This window comes from Nematostella vectensis, chromosome 11, assembly GCF_932526225.1.
Source record: "Nematostella vectensis chromosome 11, jaNemVect1.1, whole genome shotgun sequence".
Classification (NCBI taxonomy): Eukaryota; Metazoa; Cnidaria; class Anthozoa; order Actiniaria; family Edwardsiidae; genus Nematostella; species Nematostella vectensis.
In genome coordinates, this window is record NC_064044.1 from 9,831,434 (window position 1) to 9,858,518 (window position 27,085).

Here is a 27,085-nt window from a genome sequence, read left to right on the forward strand (position 1 = left end):
CAGCTAAAAGGATAAAAACAGTTAGCGAACGAAGTAAAGAAGTGCAGAGGGAAAAAAATGGTGTGAAATTGTACTAGCTCGGGGCGCCCATAACCAAATATGGCGCGACGAACCATGTATGGATGCTATGATTGACAAGCTCGCGCTATCTAAAAATAGCTTTCATGGACGGCATCATGGGCCACGGGGATTCGTTCTTTTATATCATGGTCTCTTGGTGTTACCTAATACCCTGAGTAGCTGTATTACATTCGGAATCCTCATTTATTTACTGGAAAGTTATCAGGTACTCAGGATAGCACTGACTGTCGTGAAAAACTACGAATACACTTCCTCCGCCATTGTCTACTGAGTCGTACAGAATCTCCGGTATTGAAGCATTTATGCAGGGAGGGTTGAGGAGACCTTGGCGACCCTGTGTATATTTCCCAACTAGGACCTTGGCTACGTACATGTGTCTGCCATTTCCACTTTGATGTGCGTAACCCATGGAGTAAGAGGCGCTTGCTGCGAAGTATACACCATTTCCTAATGCAGTACCTATAAGATAATAACAACAATTTACTGTAGTGTCTTTAAAAAAAATGTTTATTCGTTTTTATTTCTTGTGCTGTGTCTCTTCCGTATAGTAAATTGCATATTGTATTGACTATGGTCGCGGTATTCAATGGCACACTATGTTGCGCTTTTCGACATCTCGCCGCCTCGACCTCGTATCGTTAAACCCCGTGAAAACAGCGTGTAAACTTTGTGTTTCTGGGCCACAACATTATGCTGTGCGTTATGTATGCAATGTTGGAATGTGCTGGGTGGCGCTGGAAGATGTGGAAATTCCGTTATCACTTGTCGTTTAGTGAACCGAACAAAGCAAATTGTGTGTACACACAGACGTCGTTGTTCTTTTGATTTGCAATGTTCGCACAAACGCACACTTAACATCGACGGACATTTCGACAGCATCGATCCGCGTTATCAGTGCTTGACGACATTTGACGGCACGAAAAAACACTTTAATTTGCTGCTCTATAGTTCTTAAACTTTATCTATAACGTCACCCTTCCCCAATAACGAGGTATTTGGTGCCTTACCGCTTGCTTTCCCTGCAAAGCTTCTGTTGAATCCTTGTGTGTTGATGGCGCTGACGTTTGAGCCATTAGTTCCGTGAAAAAGAGTTCTCTCATTGTTTATTCCTACGTTGTCTTTGTCCATTTTGTCCTTCTTAACCATGTACGCTCGGTAGAGGTGAGGGTTTTGTACGCGTTGAATCTGATTGATATTACCAGTTCCACCCGTACTATAAAATAAGTGTAATATGTTATGTGTTGTTGTCAATGATAATTATGTATGGCGACGGAGCAACATCATATATGATAACAAGGGCGTCGGAGTGGTCCCAAAAGTGCAGGGGGGGGGGGGGGGGGGGGAGGGGGCGGAAGTGACCGGGGGGAGGGGGTTGGAGGGTGATTGAGATAGAGAACAGATAGAAGTGAATACAAAAAGTTGTAAAAATACCACACTTGTAACATAATTTATGTACAAACCGTGCGTTCATGTAAAAAAAAAACTTTTGAAAGTAGGGGGGGGGGGGGGTTGGGGGGGGGCAAGCGTGAACAGTCCGCCGCCACTGTGTAGATATAAGAGGACATTGGCAACTTTCAGAGGACATTGTTAACTTGTTATAAATTAAAGCCATACACTATGTGCCTGCCTACCAGACTGCCTACCTGACTACCAGATGTTCTACCAGATAAAACCGCAATACGTAAATAACTAGCTACAAACCTTTTGAAAAGATTGCTGACTGTCTGGTATTCAGTCGAAGTTTGTGACAGATTGACCGTGTGCACTGTCTTTTCCTTGCCATCCGTCCCCACAGGCATCGGATCCCAATTTGGAGGTAGAGAGACCGAGCTTCCTGCAGAAGATATAAAATTGTAGGGTCAGGAGGCGAGAACCCTAGAAATGGGAGAGGGCTGAATATTATTCCAAATCCCTATGTCTAATTTTTATTTAGGTATCTTATAAGTCCAAATACATCGAATGTGAGAAAGTTTTTAGGAAAATATTTGATTATTAAAATTGAACTTTTGAACAAAAGGAAGATCCCAAACGTTTGATAACTGACGGGGAGGTTACTGAATTTCTTTGCTTTTTCTTCTTCTTGTGACCAGTTTGTGAGTGTGACTGTGCTTTATATCCAAAGGTTTCACGCTCTTCTCTTTGGGTGAATTACGTTGCCGGCTCTCCATATATTGCAATGTCCAGTTCCTTCAAGAATAACTCTACATCCACGTCTTTTAGGGATAAATTAATGTTTGCATACAAAAGAAAGGCCTTAGGGTGTTTTTATTACCTGAAGTAACTCCCACAATTCCCCGCGTCACTGTTATCTGCTGTCCACCGCTTTGACTGACACCTGTCATCGTAGCCATGGTGATCACGAACGTTTCGTGACCGTGCTTGACGGTAACGCTTGGTGTCTTGTTGCTATGGGCCTTCTCGATCTCTGCATTCACGTGTTTGTCGAACACCACAGAAGTACCGTTCTTGTTATACTGCCAGCGAATGGTCTTGTACAGCACCGAGGCATGCTCTTTGGCCTTGTCTTTCTCTTTACGATCGTTTAGCTCTTTCCAAACGTCATTGACAAGCGACATTACATCTTGTGCCCCGCCTCCGATAACGACTCGATTTGACGCATCATCGAAATTTATATCTATGTCGTTCTTGAAAGCTTTTGCGCTTAACGTCTGGCGCTGTGAGCTGCTTAGACTCGACACTGCCTCGTCTTTAACCTCCTGAGTTACGCAGACGCTTTTAAAAGCATCAACCAGGGCTTTCACTGCGTCGTCGACGGCATTATTACTTTTTCCATAGACTGTGAACTTCACAGTGTCTTGGGAACGAGGCTGGATTACTGCTGACTGCGAATTCTTGGAGGAGTAAGACTTTCTCGGCGAGACCGCTTTCTTGAATAAGGACGATGTGCCGAGTTTATGCAGTTGGAGCTGAAAGGCTTGCAGCAAGGTGGCCTTGTTGAAAATAACGACCTTAATCTCGGTGATGCTGTTCAGCTTGGGGCAGATATTCCTGAATGCATTAAAGGTCAGGTCGGCAGAGTCGGCCTCGGAAAGCCCAAAGCCACCTGTGCCACACGCTGGGAGCGACACTGACTTAAATCCCTGAGCATCGCCCGCCTGGAGACAACTTTCCAAGCACTGCGACAGCTGCGTTTTGCTGTTACCTCCAGGAACCATGTGGATCACGTGATTGACACCCAGGTTGTAGCCTCTTGTAATCACCGCTGAACCAGCAGGTTGCTGGCCTAGTTGTGAGCATTCTTGTTGGAGGCGTGGTCCCGCCGCTGCAGAAACTGCTTTGCTTACTTCTCCAGCTTGCTGCATATCCATGGAGGTGCCAATGATATTCACAATCGCATCTACTGGGGCGTTTTCTTTGGTCAAATCGCCAGGGACTACCCGAATGAGAACACCGCTGATTTGAGCAGGCATGGTGGAGCTTGCTTGAGCAACAGGCATAGGAGCACCTTTGGATGTTAAGCTATTAAATTCTGTTTGGAATGCAGTTACCAACGCCTGGTCTTGAGGGAACACGACCAAACTAATATCGGTAATCCCTGTGTTGGGGTTGGCTCTGCAGTAGTTTAATGCGCTGCTTAGCATTATTCTGCAGGCCTCATGGTGTGGAAAGCTGAATCCACCTGTTCCTATGATAGGAAAGGCAATTGTATTCATCCCTAGCAGATCTGTGTTTTCCAAGCAGCTTTGTACCAGTTTATCAAGTCCCTGTAAAAGAATAATCAATTAAGCGTTATTCCATATAAAAGAAGATAATATAATATTATAATCCATATAATAAACTTCATGTTTCTTTACACATTGTTCCCTTTCTTTGACACGTACTTTCTTCCTATATGGCCTTTATCCTTTCTCGTCTCCTTACGTTCTCATTCCATCCATTTCCCTCTATTATTTATACCCTACTTTCTTCCTCCCGTTCTACATTTTGCCGATCTATCCTACCTGCGCTGCGTCCACATCTTCTTTTATCTATTCTTTCTCTCTTTTATTCTTTCCATTTTCCTACCTACCACCTCTGCTCTCTTTAAATTTCCTCCCTTCCTCCTTTCCTTCCTCTAGAAATCCTTACAGATTCATAACTCACGTTAGCCGCGGAGCCGTTGACACCGTTCCAGTTGGAACATTGTCCATGCATCACATGCTTGCAGTTAGTCATAGAACCACTTGAGGTGACTGTAACACCGCCGGAAGTCGGTGTGTTTTGTACTGCTTGCTGTAGCTGCGGGTCAGCGGAGTAAAAGGCTTTGGCAAGCTGGCCTTGGGTTAGGGTGACTAAAATATCCGCCTGGAGGGTTGGAAACAAAGTCAGCTTCATAATCACATAACGTCTTTCTATACCAAGGCCAATCATAATACTATTGATTATACTTATTATATGCACAGTAACTTTCCCTTTTCACCCATCACACATCATCAATATCTTGAAGTGTGATTGTCAAATAACCTAGTCTCTTCTGTTCAAGCTCATCTCTCTTAAATTATTATTGATATCTTACCTTTTGTTTAACAATGTCTCCCTGGTTCCACGCTATCACTGTCTTCCCTACTGACACCTGGTTTCCACCTAAGTGCGGAATGACAAACCCTTCCTCGTCCTCGCTGTCTTCCCCCGAGTCGCTCTCGCTTCCCCGACCAGTAAATGACTGCCATAATTTACTAAGAAGTGGTTTGCCAGCGCGACGCTGTGCATTCTGGGCCGATCCGTTACCGCCGGTAGACTGTCCAGCAGAGGGTCCCTGGAGCTGCGGTTGCGCAACCTCAATGACACAGTGGTGTTCTTGCTCCACAGTTCTGGTCAGCGCGGCTTCTTTTCCATCAGCAAAAAGCTTTTTCAGGCCAGGCTGAGTGACTTGCGACGACTTTGTAACGATGGTACCTACAAGCTGCACTAAAGCAGCCTTGGCCCTGCTGATGCCATTCTTCGTTCCAGTGATTGAAAGCTCGTTGGACTTGATTGTAGGAGCAAACTTCACGCCTTGGTCCTTGAGTTTCTCTTCGAAACCCTTCAAGTCCGTCATCCTGTGCCACACGATATAACGACGTTGCACGGCAGACGCTAAGGGGTACTTTTCTGTTTTAATGGCGTTTTCTTCAAGAAACCTTTTAACTCGCTGCTCCGCTTTATCGACATCATCTGCAAATCCAGTGAACCAAGTCTCGTTCCACTTGTTCCTTCGTACATAGACATTACACCTTCCTTTGACATCGTCACAAACTGCGCTCCATTGTTTGCTTGCAAGAAGATCTTGATTGTCCTTTCCCACGTCGATCTTGACCTCCTTAATGAGCTTGGTAACTACTTCAGAGGCTTTGTCTGCCTCGGTGCTGGAGCTTCCAAAAACAGAACACTTCCCGCTGACTTCAGCGATGGAGAAGACTGCTTCAATCTTCTGTTTCTTCATCTCTTCCTTAACCCTTGCAAGACCCTGGTCAGTATTGAGCATCTCTGCGACGTTAGCGCTTAATGACAGCGTTTTTCCTGACATTTGTCCGAGCTTTTGGTAGACCTTCATGATAGCTTTCTCATACTGTTCCTTGGGGCCTTTCACTAAGACCTCTTGTTTTTGTAAATCAACTTGCACTATCATATCAGGATACTCTACCTGTATTGCTTTACCAAATTCAAGTTTGTCAAGAAGGAATATTTTCTCTTCGTCTGTATCACCACTGTTAATAGTCGTCTCCTTGTAAGACTTGGCCTGAAGATTTTTTTCGATTTCTTCTTTTAAGGATTTCAAGCATGTCACCTTAATTTGCCTGCAGTTTGCGTCTTGTTGGAAATAAAAACTGTTTTGTCCACGCTCTTGCTTAAGTGTTGTAAGACTCCGCAGCAATAGTTTCCAGGAGTCGGCACCAGTTCCAGGTACATCATAATCAAAGCTTACGAATCTGGCCATCATAGAATCGAAAACTTCGACAGCATCATCGTGTCTGTTTGCACATGTCGGGTCTTTTTCTGTGATGGTTTGAGTCCTGGAATTGCTTTTGTATACCAAATCGAATCCAATTTCTCGAAGAGATGTCACAAGTTCAAGAAAGTACTTCGATTTTCTCACGAATTCCATGATATTTAGGTCAACTGCGACCTCGATGATTCCTGGCTTATAATCAGTTGGGGTTTGGCTAGAACTGGTTGTCTCCTTGTTGCCTCCATTATGCTTGGGGTTGGTGGTCTGGCCGTGATGTTTCGGACCTTCTTCATCCATGGATTGTGGCACCCCTGTCAGCTTTAGTATGGAGTCACCAAGCTTATGCTCCTTGCTGAGCAGGTTTTTAACAACTGTAGAAAAAACGAAATATGAAAATGTCTCAAATGAAGATGCAAAGGGAGTCAGATGATAACTAATTTTCCGAGTGGTGATGTTTCATTTGTTTCCCTTGGCCACGGTTTACTGATAAACCTCCACAACATATGTGAGAAGCAGTAAGCTATCCCGATAAATGCGAAGCAGAGAACGTACAGTCGTAGGATTGAGAGTGAAGAAACGGACAAAGCACGTATTGCGAGGCTGGGAAATGAATTTGTCTTGCTTGTTTGCTCCAGTCCTCCTTATCCCAAACTTCTTTCTCCAAACCTTCCCCCTTCCCTATTCCTAACAGGCCTAATAAGAGGCAAGCCCAAGATTGATCAAAAGCGCAAAAAAGTGTGGATCGGCCAAACAGAAGCAAACGAATGTATGCACTTACTCTTTCCTTGCAATAGGAAATAAATATCACTAGTAAAAGCCAGTCTTAAATGGCTTGACTTAGGCTAGAATGACTGTACCACCTCCCACTCCCCAAAAAGTCTCAACATATCTCAAGCCCAACTTCTTACTCTAACAAGTTACTCACCTTCTTGGCTATTAAAGTAGATGACGGCTGTGTTGTTGCCCTCAGTGAACTCCAGCTTGTTTACCTCCCCGCCACCGTTTTTGGCATTAGCAAAGTAGAATCGCAGCTGATCAAAAGTGGTGCCGCTGGCGAATCCTTCCACCCTGACACACCAGGTGGGGTTATGACAAAGGCGAGTGATGGTGACCTTGGCCCCCTCTAATGGCGTCTTGCTGATTTTCTCTTCTGCTTTACTAAAGTCTGAAAATAATGATACATTTATAGGGTTCGAATCTCACCCCCGTCATAAGAAAGACGCTCGGTACATGTGTGCAGGCCTAGAACAAACGCCGTTCTTTTCATTTGCCGTTTCAAATGCAAAGGCTTGCCAATGATAAGTCGATTGTTTATGTCGATTTGCATGCAATTGGGTCGGTACATGAAAATATCGCGTTTGTCCTAGGTCTCGGCCTCCTTGGAGAATTTGAAAGAAAAGAAGTGGAAGAGTAAGAGGGAGAGAGTATGGGGGGATTCTTAACCGATTTTTTAAACAGGAAACCCAAATCATTTGCTTTTTTCTATCACCTCGAGTTGACAGATGCCTGCGGAAAATTCTGATAGAAGGCTCACTTACCTCGCATGCAGTCAAAGAAAACGAGAAATTCTCCCTCGTGGATTGGCGCAATACGGGCCACACCCTCTGTCGTCATTGCCTCAAGGTAGTTCTTAAGTGTCTCGATGTCACATCTGTTACCCACGCTCACAAGGAACTTGCTGTGATTGCTATTGTTTTGACTGGACTCTTGTCTGTTTTGTTTTCTTCTTTGGTTTCGTTTCCTTTTGTTATTGTTCTGCTTCACTTTCCTTGCCGGAGCATGCTTCCAGTCTTCGTTCTTGTCATGTAGTTCTATCACGTCTGGCCTTGTCTCATTCTCGCCTGTGCCCGGCGTAGGTTGAGTCCATGCAGTTCGACCTCGACCCCTTCCTCTCGATGCCCGGTCTCTTTTGAATGACTGGTATGACTGCTCTCCGCTGTAATCACTGCTTTGGTCGGATTGATTATCTTCCCCGAAATACCCCATATCCTGCGAGCCACTTCCATATCCTTCGATCCTTGTTCTTTCTTCTGTACCTCCTCTTCCCCTACCTCTACCATCTGCTCCTCCCCCTCTCGATCCTCCTCCTGTGCCTCTTCCTCTTCCTCCTCCTCCTTCCCCTCCTCCTCTTCCTCCTCCATTTCCTCCTCTTCCTCCCCATCCTCCTTCTCCTCCTCCTCTTCCTCTTCCTCCCCCTCTTCCTATTCCCCCTCCTGCACCATTACCCTCACCTCCTCCTCTTCCCCTCCATCCACCTCTCCCCCCTCTTTGTACTCCTCCTCTTCTCCATCCTTCCATTCCATTTTCTCTTTTCGCACCGTACCCTTCATTTGCATCATTTGAGTTCTTTCTTACGTCACTGCCCAAGTCTTCAAGACAACTCCAAGCCAAACTCGCATTATTACGAACATCGGGTCTCCCTAATACTTTTCGTATTTGATAACGAGGGATGTTTTTGAAGTGTTCCTGGAGTTTCCGTACTTTTCCCTCAAAGTCAAGGTTTTCAAGACTTGGCTTCGAGCTTTCTATATGATCATTTCTCGCTGCAGATGCCTCTTGTGGATTGCAATCTTTTACGTCCTCAACGTGATCTTCAGGAAGTCCCAGGTACACCTCATCTGTGCTAATCTCCTCACTTGCCATAATACTGAGAATAGGGGTATAAAACGCTAAATTGGATTAAGAATAGTCATCTTAATTCAGCAGTTCCTGCTAAGATAAAGAATGTTAATCACCCACTCCTTTGTTATTGTTTATCATTGAAAAAATAGGGATTTATTCGCAAGAACCTTCAAAATAACAGTGTACGAATGAAGTCTGATATGTTATTGAGGATATATGATTGAAAATATCTTGGCTACTTGCTTGAATTAACCGGTGGTAATGTATGCTTTGTGTGACTCGCCATTGAGCGGGAGCATAAAATAGCGGCGTGATTGGCCTTCTTTAAAGACTATTGGCGGTTCTAGGGGTGGTCCGAGCGACCAAACGGTCCCATATTTTTAGAATTTTTGCCCTTTCTAAAAACCTTGATTCCCATATTCGCAGCATTGCTAGTTCAATGCGAACTCGCGTACAGAATAGCCATAATCCACTGCTGAGACCAATCTGCTTAATCAACGAGTGTCATTTAGACTACATAGACTACACTCTTTTTTAAAAGAACCTCAAATTTTCAGTTGAAAAATAAGTTGAAAAAGATGAAAAAAAAAAAGAGTGTATTACTAACATAAAAAGGCAGCACAAAATGTCCCATGCAAATTTAGTTGTTATGAATTCTTCTATAGGACGTATTCTATTCTGGGATGACATTATATTGGTATAGGAGATAGTGGTAGCAATTTGAATGTGATTTTTAGAGTGATTTTTACCAGATGCATCCCATATTATCGTTCTATAAGCGTTATTTGTAATAAAGGGGGAATTCGAACGTCTAACATCACCTAATCCCTCTCCTCCCCCAACGACTGACAAATAATCAAATTCGCGACTGACTGACATGGCGAAAATAACATAATAATGCTTGGTTGATTCGAGTACAACACCACATGTCTACAGAAGAATGGCGCAAGCAGAATATAATTGTTTAGAATTTCACTATCTGTTAACGTTCTATAGCAATATAAAATAAGCACAAATTATACGGGATTATTAGTTAACACTAGTCATGATAGGGCTTTAAAATTGACTTCACGGAGGCATCAACAGTCGAAACTCTCTGAAGGACCGCTCCCATAAGCGACCAGTCCACAATTACAAACCATCAACAGAGTTTTTCCCTTGTTTTTTAAGCTCTTAAGCAACAAGCTTAGTCAACGACCAAAATTCAGTTCCCAAGGGTGGTCGCTTATGAGAGCTTCGACTGTATTTGAATAATGCAACAGAGATCATTCTTTACTGCTCAGGATATTAAATATAAATACTCTTTGTTGTTACTGTTTATAGTACCTGGAACCTTTTGAGCTCGGATTATTCGAGCTCCTTGCTATCACTCTGAGTAACTCATATTTCTATATGGACAATGTTTTGTCTCCCTTCTAGGAGAAGTCGAATTAAAACCTTATTCAATCACCCGTTGGAGCCCCACCGTACCAAGCATTACGGACATTACGGTACTCGGAATTTTGCAATTGCGTTAATCGGAACAAGTTAGCCAGTTTCTAGTAGAACAAAGTTTCTGTATTTGGCCAGTTGTTTGTCGAAGAGCGTAGACCCCAATCGCTCTTCAACTAGGCGGAAATGCCTATTGCTGTTTATTGACTGTACCTGATTATTTGATGTCTTCTTTCTTTCTCGCCCTCTCAAGACTTTAAGTAATCGTTGTCGTGTTCTGCAGTAAACCAAGTTCTAAGCTCGGTCTTGTTTTCTACCGTGAAAGTGAAAGCTGAATACGTAATGAAAAAAATCCCCTACTCTATGTATATCTTTGTTGATAGCTTCCGGTTTTATTTCCAAGAAATCACTAAGGCGAAACTGCATTTTAGCAAAATATTTAAATTCAGTTTTTTTTTTCTTGCATAAAAACTTACCCTCTTCTGCTTCGATGGCTTGAATATCTCTTATTTTCTTTGATCATATTTTTCTGTGATTTTGTAGGTTGAATGTTATTCTATTCTGAGACGGCGGGAAATTCCCGGTAATTTCCCCGGAAGCTGTAATGGCCTGATATCGAGGCTTGATTATTTCCACTGTCTCCGGATCGCGGGCTCACGTCACTTCGTGTCCCACGTGAAAGAATGAAAACATGGCTCCCACTAAGACGCATCTAAGACATACTTCCCCGAAAAACCACCTTCCAAAAAAGACGAAGAACCGTAAGAAATCTCTCAGGGATCAGCTAAGAAGCGTGCAGCGGCTTTTGCGACAGGTAGAGGGGTTAATTTGCAGCGATTAATTGTGCTTTTCCGATCCCCACATTTCAGCCATCTATCATAATGTTCATTTCTCGTTTGACAGCGAAACTTGTTAACGCACAAATATATGGACATCTATATTGTGCCTTATAGGAAAACCTTCCTGCCAACATGAGAGTCGCTCAAGAACGCATTCTGAACATGCTTGAGAAAGAGCTAAGGGATAAAGCCAAGGAGGACAGGGACAAAAAAATAGCGAAAAAATACAAAATGGTGAAGTTCTTCGGTAAGGAGTGATTTTTATTTGTGGAGTTCAATCTTGGTGCTTGTTTCTATCAAGTTATTTGAATGTACTGAAGTACTTTAATTACTCGCTGTAGAGCTTAGAAAAGTCCAGAGAAAGTATAACAATTGCAAGAAGAATCTTGACACATGTACTGAGGACCATGAAAGGTACAGTACTGTAAAGTTTTAAGAAAACAACAATACTTTGAAAAAAAAACAAGTTTTTATTTATTCTGTGAACTCCCATCGACTATTTCTAACAGCTAAATCGCCTTCTAGCTAATATTACTCAAAGTTTTTATTTGTGAACACTAAAATGGTTTCCAATATGGAAATGTCACCTCTCCACAAGTTACTGAAATGAATGAACATCCACCAAATGCAATTTTGTAAGTTTGAATGATGGATGCCAGGAACCGATTTAGCATTTGGAAATTATAACAGCGCGAGAAGCCCAAGTGTGACCACCTATTAATTAACGAATATCAACTGATCGGGACTGAGAGGTAAGCAGCAATATCACCTGCCTCGTACCCAGGCGTCTCAAGTCAGTAAAAACAAGTGAAAAATATACTAGTGAGCACAATGAGCCAAGGAAAGGTTTAACGCTGGCGCAAAGGACTAGGGAAGGGTCAACTGGAGAAATGAGATGCCTCGCAGATTCTGTCCGATTTCTGTAACATTGTTTCTGATTTCTGGATTTTGAGAGAAAAATCATTTGTGCTAAGAAATTACAGGATCAATCACTTTAGTTTTTGTTTAGAAATTTTATATATTTGTGTTTTGAGGTACAAATAATCAAAGAAATGTAGCTTGGAAGGAAGTTTTTGGAGTCAACTCTCCAAGCAAAAGTCAGCGATAGCGTCAGAGGGAGATATTGAACTTGACACATCCTTCCAAGACCTTGATTTGGAAGGTAATGCGACTTACATGCTCACTTCTATTCTCAAACAATTCTTGAACAAAGAGTCATGTTTCGCTTACGTGAAGTAGCGGTCGTAACGCTAGAGCTTCCTGCATGTTCTTGTCAACAAAGTTGATTCTGTGTGCTATTAGAAAATGATTAGCTACTCCGGCTTTCCCGTAAAGTTCATCATTTTCCTTGTAGAAATTGTGACTGAGGACAAGGCGCACGATCTCGTAGGACAGCTTGGTCAACATTTCGCTCCCTTCTCACTTCAATAAAAGCATGTTGTTTACCATGCATATTTCTGACCTCATTATCTGCTGCCATTTTGTTTTCAGAATCTGCCAGGCGCTTCCTGTTTTTCGTGCTACTCCTGCAACACCCGGTACCCCCATACCTGCCACACCCGGTACCCCTACCTGCCTCACCAAGAGCCCCCATACCTGCCACCCCTATACCTGCCACACCCGGTACCCCTACCCGCCTCACCAAGAGCCCCCATACCTGCCACCCCCATACCTGCCACACCCGGTACCCCTACCTGCCTCACCAAGAGCCCCCATACCTGCCACACCCAGTACCCCCATACCTGCCACACCCGGCACCCCCATAGTAAGCTCCTGGGTACAAGGCAGCATTATCACTAAAATCAAAATTTAAACACGGAATCTATAGTCTTTGACATGACGGAAAAACCTGGAAAACATGCAATTCCAGATTGAGAGAGGTTCACTACACGACAAGTGATAACGAAATTTCCACATCGTCCAGCGCCACCCAGCACATTCCAACATTGCGTACATAACGCACAGCATAATGTTGTGGCCCAGAAACACAAAGTTTACACGCTGCTTTCACTGGGTTTAACGATACGAGAGGTCGAGGCGGCGAGATGTCGAAAAGCGCAACATAGTGTGCCATGACATGACGGAAAAACCTGGAAAACGCGCAATTTCAGATAGAGAGAGAAGACAAAATTTCTTACAATGGTTGCTTGTATTATGGACACATAATACAACAAATAACGTGAGGCCGAAGTGCACATAACCAGATTTTGCCTTTTTAAGATAATTTTTCCTTGATCATCGTTGGCCTGTTTATCAGTTCAGGGACGAAAAGCTCAATTGTCAATGACACTTTACAAAAGGTCGCATCAATTTAAAAAAAAGTCGCACTTGATATTTTGTTTGCTTTAAGTTACTAAGTACTCAGAGAAATTATCCGCCTTATTCAATTTGAAATGGGCTTATTTGAAGCGTCATGTCATGTTTTTCCGTCATGTCATAGTCTTTTCCATAAACACACTGACCTTCGAAGTTTTTACCAATCCTGGCCATACATTTTCATATTTACTAGGGACTGCTACGATTTGATTGTACTAGGAGAGTGTGGAAATCGCTGAATCGCTAAAAAAATCAACTGAACGGGAACTGAGAGCGGTAACATCGAAATGTAAACACTGTTACAGCTCAATCTAATGCACTGGCATTTGAAGTGTGCAAATTAATTAATAGGTGGTCACACTTGGGCTTCTTGCGCTGTAATAAGAGTTGAACGAATATTGATAATTGCAGTAGTCTGAAACTGTATGTAAAATTCTGCTGTGCAAAAAACAACTGCATCTGCTGCTATTGTCAGGCCACCATTGCTAGTGATGTGTTGGGCAGAATCTGGGCCACTATGCAAAAGGCAACATGTTTGGTATTCATGCCGGATAAATATTTGATGCATCATTGGATGAAAGGCATGCTTCTTTACATTTCAGAGCATTTTAGTTTCTTGACAAATGATTTTAGATGTTTCCTTTTTTGGATGTTATTTTTTATGTCTCGCTTACCATTTGGGTTTATTTCTGTTACAGAAAGTCACTTGAAGAAGAACTCAAGCAAATTCAGCAACAATGGAATTATGTCACAGTGAGTAACAAATGCTTGGTAGAGGTTGGTCTATGTTTATCAGTTCTGGATGGATAGTCTGAGGGTGGGAAGAGAATAACATTCTAAACTGCTCCAAGGATCTGCTAATGTCTTCAGGGAACAGAGATAGGGTGCACAGGGGGCTTATATCATACTATTTTAATGATATCTATGACTACAGATCCCTTGTAATTATTATATTATATGTGAATTGTAAAAAGGTAGTATTTGAATGTCTTAGAAATTCTTAGATTTTCGGCACAAAAGATTGATGTGTGCATACCCGCACAGTTACATATTCAGCTGAAGTTAGTATATATGACAACAACAACAACATATTTTATTAGCACCCTCTATTATACAGATATTACTTATTAAATATGAAAAGGAGAAAAATAAATAAAATTTTTATAATTGGGCACCAGCCGCATTAAGAAATAGCATAGCTAATCGAGCTTAAGCGGCTAGGTCAAGCGGAAAATTGCCTGGGTAAACAACGTGATACATCAATATAATATCAATACAAACAGAAACGAAAAAACAAACGATAATAGATGCGCGCACAAGAACAAGACACGCACAAGCAAGGGGAGGTCGATTATAGGGATCATTTATATATAGGAGAGAATCTTAAGTTTTTAAATTACAACAATAATAGAGTTAGCTTTTGTAACGATCTAAAAGAGAGCTGATCATTAGTGTCTTGAAACTGGAGCGAGATTCAGATTTATAATCATCCTGAATATCGTTCCAGATTTTTACACCAAGAAAGCGAATGTTAAATTTGCCATAGTTTGTGCGTATCTTAGGCAGGTAATAAGTCTTCCTACTAGCAAGTCTTGTATTATATTGATGTATCCTGTTAATATTTGTGAAAAATGATTTGAAGACAGATGGCAAATGATCTGAATGGAAGTCATACATAAACAGTGCATTGTTAAGATAGATTATGTCATGAAGTTTGAGGAGACTAAGTTGGTAGAATAATGGATTTGAAGGGGTCCTAAAATCAGAAAAAGTTAATATTCTAATTGCCCTTTTCTGAAGTATAAAAAGGGGCTTAAGAGTAGTTGCATAGGTGTTGCCCCAGGTCACAACTGAGTAAGTTAGAAATGGAAATAATAATGTATAGTAAAGCATTTTTAGGACTGAAATATTTACATAATGTCTTATTTTTGAGAGAACACCAATGCAACGTTTAATCTTTTTAGCTATATGAAGTATCTGATATTTCCAGGTAGGTTAAGTAAAAAATCTGTTAACAAGCATTGTGAATAATAAAAGCCACCTTATGGGAAATGGCCAGCAGCAGGGCTGTACAATCCCCTCTCCCCCCAGTTAACCATAAACACTATTATAAATATAATCAAACACAAGCTTGAAAATATAATCTATAGAATCCTGGCGAAGTAATACTATCTTCTCCCTTCTCCAGTACTTTCCAACAGAGATGAAATACATTTCTCTTTTTCCACCTACACCTTGCAATAGTGAAGAGGCCATCAAAAAGAAAGGTAAAGCTTATGAGAGTTGCTTTCTACAGCTCAGTGGCACACAGATTTGATAATATTCAAATAGATTGACACTGGTAGCATTTCATTTTCTAGAGGAGGAACGTTATTTTTAGTGTAGCTTTAAATTTTTTTTCTCACAACAGTATTGAATGATTGCATATAAAAATTTACAAAGCTTTATCTCATCTTCTATATTATTTTCCAGATAAGATATTCAAGATGATAAATGAAAAGGTTGAGAGTGGTGAATTTAGGGAGGCGTATGATATGATGGCATCACCAGGAAAAGATAAAGTCCAAGGCAAGAAGAAATCGCCTGGAAAGCTGCTGAACTTGAATATGTCTGGAGACGACAATGATCAAGGTTAGAAGATCATCATAATATATATGTCATCCTTACAATCATTATTACTGATCTAATAGCAATTACCTTTACAATCATCATCACCACTATCATGGCCGTTATCATTACTAATTGTAATCATCATCACCACTATCACCATGATCAATGTCAACACACCATCGTCACCACCATTTATAGTCACCAACACCATTGGCGTTAACATCAACGTCATCACAAGTATCTGGATTCACCATCATAATCATCACAGAGCAGTCTCCTCCGGGGGGGGGGGGGACTCCGATAAAAACAGACTGGGTTGATCGTTGGCAAAGTTTTAACTCTAAGGAGGGCACGTTGGGCGTGGTCAACAGAATTCAAATGGGGTGTGGCCAAAGGAATTTTTAACCCTAAGAGATGGTCGGATTTTATACCCTAAAAATGTGACGATCACCCTTGTCTACTTTTATGGAGATTCCCCCCTGGGAGTCTCCTATTTCGTAATGTTTTATCGTCCTTATTTTTAGAAACTGCCAAGCAAGTGCTTGAAGATGACTTTTTCATTGACACAAAGCCAAATGTGCTAAAAGATAAAGAAGGTATTGTCACATGATTATATCCAAAATGATCTGTGAATCGTATAAACTAAGGCTTTAGTCGTTATTTCTGTGCGATTTCATAAAACGGCTAAGAACAGTGATATATGAAACGGCTTTCTGTACTCTTCCGTTATTTGACAAACTGAAAGGAGTTCAACACACAACATTCGCTTTTATCCCTTCAACACATTGTGAAGTAAAAACTAACCACATCCGAGAAATATGAAGACTAAAGATTTCATAGCGATTTTAGTAGCAAGAGCGCTGCTAAATATAGTAGTTTGACACTGCTTCCGTAATTTTTTTCGTCATTTCAGCAAGAAAGCACCAGTTCAACACACAACCTTTGAATCCAGTTTTTCCTATTTACCAATACAAAGAAACTTTCTACTTTCGCTTGGTAAAACTACTTGTATTAGGCCGAATTAGTCATGAATTTGTAGAGATCAGTTTTTATTGCCGATATAGTAAAGCTAAAGTTGTATTAGGCCTTTGAATAGCGTAATTCTATCACATCGAACGCCAAACGCCCATCAAACAACCAAGTTTGATGAGTTTCTTTTCGCATATTGTACAAATGCATGGCATTGAGTTGTAGCCTCAAATACTCTCAAGGGATTTCACGGCGGTGATCTTGGATACTTAAATTTCTTAGATACTAAACTAGATACTAAACAGAAACTAATAGCAAAGGCGGGGGTGGGGGCTAATTGTTAATAACAAAAAAATCCAAAACTACTATTTTTTACGGCGATTTTTGTGCTATTAGGCGGATTTAGAGTAAAAAGGGCATTTTACCCCCCCCCCCCCCCTTTCCTCTGGAATTTCCTGGGCGTTTGAACCCCCTACCCCCTGAAATTTCCAGTTCCCTCAATGGGGGGGGGGGAGGGGGGGTTGGATATTTTCTGGAACTACACAATACAACCAACTTGGAATTTGGATTTGTGTTGGTATAAATAGCACCTGGGTAGGAACATTGTTTTCTTGCCTTTTTTTATAGATCAGAAACTGGTCCAAAAAATTATGCAGATCTCGAGAAAAAAAATCACCTTCTCTCGATGATTTGATTTTATCCCGGTCAATTCGAGTCCAGTTTATATTATGTAGCTAGCGCGACGTCCAAGCGCGTGATCCAAGCGTGACTTCCACTTGGGCGGTCTCCACCATCAACAACATTCATTATAGTCCAGCAATATTGCAGTTTGACCCGTATCAAATAGCAACAGTAGCTATATCTTCAAAATCCTTTTAGGTTTGATGTACTCATGAACATATTAAAAGTCACAAAGAATCCAAGCACGTCAACAACCTGAAATTCAGAAAAACGTGAGAGAGCTATTTTCCTACAGTATGGAAACGAGACTGAAACCAGGAGTCAACAACATTCATTATTATGTCGGCGCCAAAAAGTACAAAAGTAGACGACGTTTACTGTTTGAAAACTTAGCAATAACTTAGCGCTAAATCAGCATAGAAACGTTTTAAAAATGCATATATTCCTTGAATTTGCAATTATAATCAGAACACTGCCAAGCTAGCAGTCACAAAATATAAGCCTCCTGTGAAATTGCTTATCTCTGAGCCTCACTCGGCTGGAATAAAACTATGTTTGCACAGTTAACAAGACAGTTATGTTAAGAGATTGATAAATTAGTGATTTTCCGTCCACTCACGTTTTAGGTGCAAAATTTTAAATTTTGCTCTATCCAGTGTGATGAAAATGCTCGTATTTTAGAGTGCACACAGCTTGGTATAGCATTATTTTACTAAAAAATGTAACCATTTAAGATGGACAACTCAAGGAATGATATTTAATTTGGCCAGAATATGAAATTAGAATTTAGCCCTCAGAGCAGTTGTCCTGGCATGTTGACTCATTGACGGCTGATTGATAACTGATTGTTCTTGAGCCCGGGGGTTGGAGGTTCTTTCCCTTTTATAGCGGAACCTCGTGTTTAATGAGGCAAACACATGCGTGTTGTTTGGTGCGTGTAGTCCACTCAAGGTGCATGTAGTTTGAGTGTATGAATCTAATTACACTCAAACTACACACAAAAAACGTGCAAAATTCGCGCACAAAATTTCAAGTTTTTCGCAGGCTGTATTGTAGTTTTTATGTTGAATATAATTTTGCTCATTCTTTCCTTGTAATTATTATGCTGTTCAAGATCACAAGCCTGAAAAATCCTCTAGGCACAAAGATACTAAATCCAAACCCACACCAGCAGCCTTGGTAAGCACATTTAAGCATATTTAACATTCAATCAATCTTCTCAAGTTCACACAATAGGTGATACAAACGTTTGCAAAGGAATGTAATCCACTAAAATTTGCAGGAGAATTTGTCTTGAAAAATTGTTACCAGACATGTTCTTTCTTTGAAGGAAAGGCAATTTTCTCGGTGTCTATGAGAAGCAGCCATGATATTTTGGGAGGGGCTGATGTATGTAAACCTTTCGTGTGTTTGTTTAGATTTTAACATTGTTTGCTCATCTTAAATAGAGCTCCTTAGAAAACCGTGACCGCAAGGTAAAGAGGCTGAAAGATAATAGAGAAGTGGAGGCTTCAAAGAAAATCAAGAAAGACAAGAAGCACAAGAAAACACACCAGAACCTATGCTTCTAAAATGAATGATTAAATTGATATATTATATTTATGTGATTGCTTCTTCACTCCCATGAGCAGTGCGGCTAAGGACTTTATTGTTATTACATGTCACACCTCAAAGAGGTTTAGCATGTTTGTGTACCTTAAGTGTACTTGACTAGACGTTGATCAAGAATAATGCAAATAATAATTTATATCCTGTTGATCTAAGTACTTTCTACTAGAATTATCTCCGGAATTGTACCTGTAAAATATCCATGATATCACCATCTTTTAGATATCAATCCCTCTTGGAATTGCATTTATATGTATATTGTATACATGTATGTAAGTTGTGATCCAAATGCTTGTAAAAAGTGTATAATAAAAATATTTTCCCACAAACAGCATTATCGTTGTACCAAGGAGGCAGAAAGGGTTCTCTGTATATACACAAAGGTACACAATTGTAAAAAAAAGCCTAAGATCTTGGTTTGTAGGCTATGCTTTCCAACATATCTTCTTATATTTTTGAGATTTGTTTAGGTAGGCCATGGCATATTTTCGCTATGTAGAATATGAACATTGTGAGGGAAAAACCGGGGGATGGGGACTCAAGAGGTGTTAATCTATTGAGGGGGAATCGGGACAAAAATGCCATTCGATCAGATGTCATTCGACCTGAACAGTTTTGTTGCTTTAATCGGATAGAAAGTCAAATCAGACGTCATTTGATCGGGCAGCAAGGTCATTTGATCAGAATTCATTTGACCTGAACAGTTGTCATTTGATTGGGCTAGCTTGATCATTGGATCAGATGTCATTTGATCGAGCTAGCTTGATCATTGGATCAGATGTCATTTGATCGAGCTAGCTTGATCATTGGTTCAGATAATGTCATGTGACCTGAACAGTTTTGGTGCTTCTATATCAGATAAAAATTTTGATCAGATGTCATTTGATCAGGCCAGCTTAACAATTGCATCGGACGTCATTTGACCTGAACAGTTTCGGTGCTGCTATCTAATTGCAACTTTCGATATCAAACGATGTCGCACGAAATCCGATGGAATAACATGACAACATACCATCCGATTTTTTATTGGTCAGCGGTTTAACCACACAAGATAACAAAAAATGACAACTGTTCAGGTCAAATGACTTCTGATCCATTGAGCTTGCTGGCCCGATCAAATGACATCCAATGCGACTATCCGATAGAAGCATCGAAACTGTTCAGGTCAAATGACATCTGATCCAATGGCATTTTTCTCCTGATTCCCCCTCCAAACAAATCAGTTTACATTTTTATCATGTTTTTTTTTTTTTTTTTTTTTTCATACTAAAAGTAGAACCCATAATTTACTCTTGCAACCATGATCTTCGAAACTAAAAAAAAAGGCTTGGGTTAAGGAAAATAAAAATGTCAGGTGCCACTATCTTTGATGCAAAAAATAATGGCAAGTAAGCGTGGGGGTGCCAGCCCTAACACTAGAAAAAAATAATGACAGGCTTGGCCTTGTACCCATACCTAGTTACAAGATTGCTTGATTTTCCCAACCAGCCAATAACGTCCCTTTTTTCACCGGCCAATCAGTGATGTCCATCAATTTACCCAACCAGTCAGTGATCTCCCTCCCCATGCATTTCTGTACCTTGCTGAGCAAGCACAGGAAAAAAAAAGGTACAGAAAGGCATGGGAGTAAGAATACTTTGTCAGTGGATCCAATAAAAATACCAGACCAAATTTGGAGAAAATTAAACCCAAATTGAATAAAGTTCATTAGCATGAATTGTCTCCTGTCTCACGATTCAACAAAATCCTTTTGTTACTTCTTGTAATATTATTTTTTTTAACCCTAAGGATTGATGTTTTCAATTTGTGTATTTTTCAGCCGGTGTCTTCAATGTAGGTATTGATATAAAATTTAATTTTATATCGACATTTTATATGAAGTTAAAGCTAGGAACTGGTTTCGGGTTTGAACCTACAGTAGCTCCTGTGATAAGGGATAATAACAAACTAGACCCTGTGCGCAGGGTTGACTGGGATACCTGAGATCTGCAACTTGTTTGTGTGACATGTATGACTCTTAGATTATATATATATATATATATATATATATATATATATATATATATATATATATATATATATATATATATATATAAATACCACATCAGAGTTAGCACCGATATAAGATTAAGGAAAGCTGAAAATGTGTTTGAAAATTGTTATTCCTTAAACATTTCTTTGGTTCACTGCCCTCGATGTGCTATCACTTAGGGCTAAATTTATTTTAACGCCCAAAGTAGGTCCTATTGTATTAACAATATAATTTTATTGAAATGTATTATTTTATTTTAGTAAGTTACAAGTAAACAACAACATTTATTTATTTTGACGTCAAATGAGAGGGCTATAGAATATCCAGACTTGATTGAAATTTATAGAGCATAAACATATTTTCAAGATCAACAACACTACAAAAATATTACAAATCTCTAGATTTTATTGAAAATGTTCCATAAAAATTAAAAGACATTCAATGAGGGATAAAGTTATTTTAGGGAAATAATAAAACTTGAGCTTATCTAAAGGAAGTACCAAAATAATTTTCATAGATTTAAGTACATATTTTACACTTACATGACAACACCTATGCTGTACTATATTAAAATCGACATGGTTAAAATGATGACATTCAATGAGAGAGATCAAGATATTTTATTGTAAAGAAGTAAAGAAGTATCGCCTGTGGCGCAAGGGTTCTTGGGAATTGCATTGTGCAAATCGCGAGAAGAAAAAAAAACATTTGCATTTTATGACTGAGCTACCACAGGTATCCCAGTAACAAAAGATTAAATAATGAGTACGACCAACAGCAATACAGAATATTTTAATTACTATCAAAAAGATGTAATTCATTATAATTATTACAGTAGATATTATTGGCAGATTATCATGTAGACCATAATGCATTGTTTAATTTTATCTCCTTAGTCACTCCCAAATAATACTCTCAATAGTTCAATTCAAATAGGTCACTGAATAGAACAGAGTTGCTACTGAATAGTTTCCACCCACTTCAAAATGCTGTGAGTTACTTTTGAAGTAATTCTGAATAACCCTGTGCATTGTTTTCAGAATTTTTAGTATTTTGTATCCCTTCAATTAAAAAACTCAAATAATTATAAATCAGTGCTACTATGTCTGATCACTTATAAATTGTTTACTATAAATCTTTTCCAAACAGACACAACTCAACTGCCAAAACAGGGCCGTTTCTTACTGAAGGATCACCAAATATTATGCTTCTTTATATAATATCTGACTGCCTCCCACCTTCCAAAGTTACAAATATTGGGGCCATATTTGTTCTAGCCTGCGTGCAGCCGAAAAAGTTCCATTATTACCTTGTTACCGTCTGCGAATTACCGACAGAAAGTTGACCCCCTGCGCACCAACCGCCGGGGTGAAGCGATTTCTGATAGGCTGTCGTCTGGTAAATTATATATTTGAAGGGTACGTGGAGCTATTGACCAATCGCGCGGCTCGTTCCATTTGAACCAGATGAAAGCCAATCAGAAATCGCTCCACTCCGGTGGTTGGTGGGCGGGGGGTCTAAACAAGCTTTCTGTTGGTATTGTGCAGACGATAATAATGGAACTATTTCCGGCTGCACGCAGGATATTTGTTGTTACTTACACATTTTCATAGCAATCAATGCATTATGGTCAAAGAGCAGACCATTAAACTATCATATACAGCATTATACTTAAGTAGCCAAGTGCCACAGAAAAATATAGTCTAAAGAATTACTCTGTCTAATTAGAAAAAAATGTACAAAACATTGTTTGAAAAATATCTCTCATCTCTTCAAGCTTTTGGGGGTCATTTCGTGGAAGGAGCAGTCTGAGGGGGACTATCTTTGGCCAGAGTGTTGTTTTAGCCTGGTATTGGTTGAGTTCCCATTTTCACATCCTGAAAGAAATGAGATTTAAAATGAAAGAGTTCATGTTATAAAAACTCAAGACAAAGTAGCTTGGTGGTGAAGATGGTGATGACAATGATAGAATGCTGATGATGGGTTGTGGCGATGATAATGACATAATGCTAATGATAGGTTGTGGTGATGATGATGATGGAATGCTAATGATAGGTTGTGGTGATAATGATGATATAATGCTAACGATAGGTTGTGGTGATGATGATAGAATGCTAATGATAGGTTGTGGTGATGATGATGATAAAATGCTGATGATGGGTTGTGGTGATGATGATGGTAATGATGATGATGTTGATGATGATGACAGAATACTGATTGTTGTCATGATGGAGATGATAGTAGCTAATAATAGGTCATGATGTTGATAATGACAGAAAGCTGATGATGGGTTGTAATGATGATGATGATGACGATGACGACAACAACGACGATGATGATGACAGAATGCTGATGATGTGTTGTGGTGAGGATGATGATGACAATAACATGTTGAGATGATAGTGTGTGTTTGGAGTGAGGATGATAATGTATTTAGGATGGCAATTATTACATAGTTTGGTTAGAATGACAATGATAACATTTCTGCTTCTATGCAGGTGATCCTCTGGAGAAAATAATTATGTTGATGATGTACATATTAAAAGATAATAATAATAATAATAATAACAACAACAACAACAACAACAACAACAACAACAACAACAACAACAACAACAACAACAACAATAATAATAATACCAATGTATGCTTACATAATGGCACCACGTAGTTCCCTGGAAATGTACCAAACAGACCAGTTCGCGTGGAGTGACCAACAAACCATCCATCATCACACTTTTCAAGCACAAAAACCTCTTCTCCTTCCTCCAGGGGCAACTCGTCCTCATTCTGAGGCGAATACCCATACATGGCCTTGAACCTTTCTCCCTCCATGAATGACATGTGTAATTCGTGTTCGTCAGGGACAGCTTGTGCAGGTACGATTGCGGGCTCTGGCTCTTTGTACTGAGTTTTAGGACTGGGGCGAGCCTGCTGTACTGGTACTCTGATTGGCTCACCATATCTATGAAATCGACAAATGGTGACAATCATTTTAAATGTTTGTCTTACAAATCGTAAATGTGAACAAAGCCACGTTTTAGTGGATTAATGCCAGGATTTTTTTGTAGGACAGGAAATAAATTAACATAAGATTGGTCTGAGCTATGCCTCTGTGGAAACAGAGTGGTTTTGCTGATGGTTTTGAGGGGTCTGTTTTATGTGTTACATTAGCATTAGCTCTTCTTTGGGGCGCAAGGAGATCAGCGAAACAGCTATGCTTTCACAGGGGTGTCAAACATACCATTTCAGTATAAGTTGATTTAAAGCCGCATTGTCACCAGTTTACTTCCGGTCGATTACGTAACAATCTACGATGATTTTTAACGGAAAACGCGAAAAATATTTCAAAATATTGAATCAGTGTGTTTATTGAAAGTTTCTTTGAGGATCTGATTGATAATTTAGAGCGGATGGCCTGTTAAATATCTCGGATTTTAATAGATTCTTTTGTTCTTTACCGGTTGAGGTTTCCGTCGGACCTCCGGAAGTAAACTGGTGACAATCCGGCTTTTAGTTATTGTACAGCTTGTCTGTAGTTTGTCTAGTCACACCACCTTAAGTTATTCTACAGCCTGTGTGTAGTTTTTCTAGTCACACCATGTCTTGTAAGAACCATATCAAGAGTATTCAGGGTGGTAAAGGGTTTTTTCGTGAAACGTGATTTGGCCATTTTTCACTGTCGAGAAACGTGAAATCTCCTATTTCGACGTCCGGGAAACGTGATTTAACTCACCCTGTGAAACGTGATTTAGAAGTTTCAAGTCTCCGTGAATCGAGATTTAGCTTAAGTTTTGAGTGTGTTGAACGGAGAATCATGTGACCTTTCCGAAATAGATATGTGATGTCGCATGCAATTAAACAAAAGTATTTGGATTTATTTGACTTTTACGTCATGGCTATGCCCCGTGGAATAATGCATCTAAACGTAAAAGTTTGGACGCGGTACTACTGTATTTGCGATTTTGGACGCAATATTACGGTTTTCGAGAACGTGAAATATGAAAAGGCCATTTTTCGGTCCGTGAAACGTGAGAGCCCCTTTTGGGTTCGTGAAACGTGATCCATACCCCCTTTTACAACCTGATTATTGTGTTGTTGAGGAACTCACGTTTGCTTTGGCTGCTGTTCGTGACTTGGGGTCACTCTTGCTGGTTCTCTAAATTCCTACAACAATGAAGAAGACATTTATAAGGTGTATGCAATGAAAACCTATGCACACTATGAAAATATGGACAGTCACACTGTATGGAATATGTATAAACACCTCTAGTATAAAGTAAAACAATAATTTGAACTGAATCTCAATGGATGGGAAAATCGTTTAGAAATCTGTGAACAAAGGGGCGTCCGTCATTTCAATAAGAAACATGTCTTTTCTGATATTTGGGATATTGGGGAGTTTGTGAGAAGATTTTCCATTTCAAAAGTATATTGGCTGAGGTACAATACACCAAAAACTGGAATTCGACTCTGCCAAATTTTCTTCTTTAATAAGACTTCTTCAGGGCAGACTGAATTTTCGTCTTTAATAAGACTTCTTCAGGGCAGACTGAAAATTTGACAGAGTCGAATTCCAGTTTTTGGTGTATTGTATTCATTGTTCTGGTACGAGATCGCGACAGTTTGGGCTGAGGTACAATGTATATACAGTATGGTACACATATGGTGTGGTGTATATTACCTGAGTGGACGGCGCTACCCTTTCAACTCGGGCTGCCTTTGGAGGTTCTAAATCTAAACACAAAGGAAATTCACTTGCTATACGCTACATGTTTGATTGGGACAAGGATATTGCTCAATGATCTATAACTAACAGACCTGTGTTATTTCTCATATGTAACTTATGGAAAAGCTGTAACGTCAAAATTTGTTAATAATATCCATTGCATTTAATAATGGATTTTTTGCTTGTTCAAAGCTTTTTTCCCCGGTTTTGAAACTAAGTATTTTGCCCTTACAAAAGTATCATACACTTTTAAGTCTTTTAAGTCTTAATAAACTATTATTATTGTTATTATTATAACTAAAATCTGTGTCCTTTTTAAAAGTCTTGTACTTGTATATTTTTATGCTTTTTAGGTGAAAGAAGCTAGGACTTCATATAGAAGGGGGACTTGTTTGGATAGAGCTGTTCATTTGAGAAAAACTGGACAAGAGAGTTTTTACAGATTTTTGTAGAAGCAATGATAGCCTAAACTTCTGACCTCTTGGTGAAGATACGCTGGTTTTAGGGACAACTCCTGGCTCTTTGTGGATCTGCAAGAAAATCAACAAAAGTCAGGAAAACTTAGGTTAAACTAGGACCTGCACTATAAAAGGGCCTGGACCATGTCCACGAAAGGCTCAGTTGTCAGTAAACTGCCAAGCGGTGCGGAGCTCCGGAGTTCAGTCAAGCGTGTCTTGTTTGCCCACGAGGAGCGTAACCCAAACTCAACTTTTGAAGCGCTTTTCTTCTCGTTTGCTCAGTTCATTTTCTCTTGGCTACAAACAATGGATAACCCACCAAAAGAGAAGGAATGTGCAGTAAAATTAGTTCAAATTATTAACGATAACACAACTAAAAAGTCTAACTAACCACGCAATGTTACGACGTGTTGTCATCATGAACATTGAATTTCATTCAGCCTAAAAGGGGCGGAGCCAAGCCCTTTTATAGTGCGGGTTAAAGTATGATTCTCTGGTGGCTGACAACAGATTTTGGGAGGGTTTTGGCATACAGTACCTCTAGATATTGTGTGGGTACAATTCCCTTCTGGTTGCCAACAGATGCTTCATACCAGTTGGCATCAACCCGTCTAAGGAGGCAGACTATTTCACCCTGAAACAGGAGAGCCACAAATGATTAGAAAGTACCTATAATATCACGGTGAACTTCGAGAAGATAAATGGTATAAACATAGTTGTAGTGTATTCGCTCCCTCTAGGAAACAACACACCTCATAAATGACAAGTTGTAGTGTATTT

The 27,085-nt window shown here is 40.0% G+C and overlaps 3 protein-coding genes and 2 long non-coding RNA genes across 10 annotated transcripts in view; 2 read left to right on the forward strand and 3 right to left on the reverse strand.

The window, feature by feature from the left end:
• Positions 1-202: 202 nt before the first annotated feature.
• LOC5500942 lies at positions 203-8,172 on the reverse strand. The gene is made up of 8 exons (XM_048734766.1): positions 7,549-8,172; positions 6,936-7,175; positions 4,598-6,381; positions 4,186-4,386; positions 2,354-3,806; positions 1,783-1,915; positions 1,089-1,294; positions 203-540 (listed from the first exon to the last, which is right to left on the reverse strand). Exons 1-8 carry the CDS (start codon positions 7,994-7,996, stop codon positions 269-271), a joined length of 4,737 nt encoding a protein of 1,578 aa, XP_048590723.1. The 5' UTR covers positions 7,997-8,172; the 3' UTR covers positions 203-268.
• A 147-nt stretch (positions 8,173-8,319) lies between these two features.
• Positions 8,320-10,657, reverse strand: LOC125573930. 3 transcript variants are annotated; one of them, XR_007314279.1, is made up of 3 exons: positions 10,540-10,657; positions 10,277-10,394; positions 8,320-8,657 (listed from the first exon to the last, which is right to left on the reverse strand). It is a non-coding gene; the product is annotated as an uncharacterized LOC125573930 (long non-coding RNA). The 3 variants fall into 3 exon arrangements; XR_007314280.1 differs by having other exon boundaries at positions 10,277-10,376; positions 10,540-10,647; XR_007314278.1 differs by lacking the exon at positions 10,540-10,657 and having other exon boundaries at positions 10,277-10,533.
• A 36-nt stretch (positions 10,658-10,693) lies between these two features.
• On the forward strand, positions 10,694-19,415 carry LOC5500945 (rRNA-processing protein efg1). 2 transcript variants are annotated; one of them, XM_032369316.2, is made up of 9 exons: positions 10,694-10,877; positions 11,017-11,149; positions 11,244-11,316; positions 13,917-13,971; positions 15,407-15,485; positions 15,691-15,849; positions 16,353-16,424; positions 18,593-18,657; positions 18,927-19,415. In XM_032369316.2, exons 1-9 carry the CDS (start codon positions 10,755-10,757, stop codon positions 19,047-19,049), a joined length of 882 nt encoding a protein of 293 aa, XP_032225207.2. In that variant the 5' UTR covers positions 10,694-10,754; the 3' UTR covers positions 19,050-19,415. The 2 variants fall into 2 exon arrangements, with proteins under 2 accessions (XP_032225207.2, XP_032225208.2); XM_032369317.2 differs by lacking the exon at positions 18,593-18,657 and having other exon boundaries at positions 18,927-19,080.
• On the forward strand, positions 11,323-12,985 carry LOC125573931. Its single transcript, XR_007314281.1, has 2 exons — positions 11,323-12,064; positions 12,394-12,985. It is a non-coding gene; the product is annotated as an uncharacterized LOC125573931 (long non-coding RNA).
• A 2,479-nt stretch (positions 19,416-21,894) lies between the features above and the next one.
• LOC5500946 (sorbin and SH3 domain-containing protein 1 homolog) overlaps positions 21,895-27,085 on the reverse strand; it is a 29,767-nt gene continuing 24,576 nt past the window's right edge. For all 3 annotated transcript variants that reach the window (XM_048734268.1, XM_048734267.1, XM_048734269.1), the window contains 6 exons: positions 26,844-26,939; positions 26,326-26,377; positions 25,803-25,855; positions 25,230-25,285; positions 23,773-24,083; positions 21,895-22,995 (listed from right to left, as the gene is read on the reverse strand). In XM_048734268.1, coding sequence (XP_048590225.1) covers positions 22,994-22,995; positions 23,773-24,083; positions 25,230-25,285; positions 25,803-25,855; positions 26,326-26,377; positions 26,844-26,939 — 570 coding nt within the window. In that variant the 3' untranslated portion in view covers positions 21,895-22,993. The remainder of the gene's footprint in view (positions 22,996-23,772; positions 24,084-25,229; positions 25,286-25,802; positions 25,856-26,325; positions 26,378-26,843; positions 26,940-27,085) is intronic.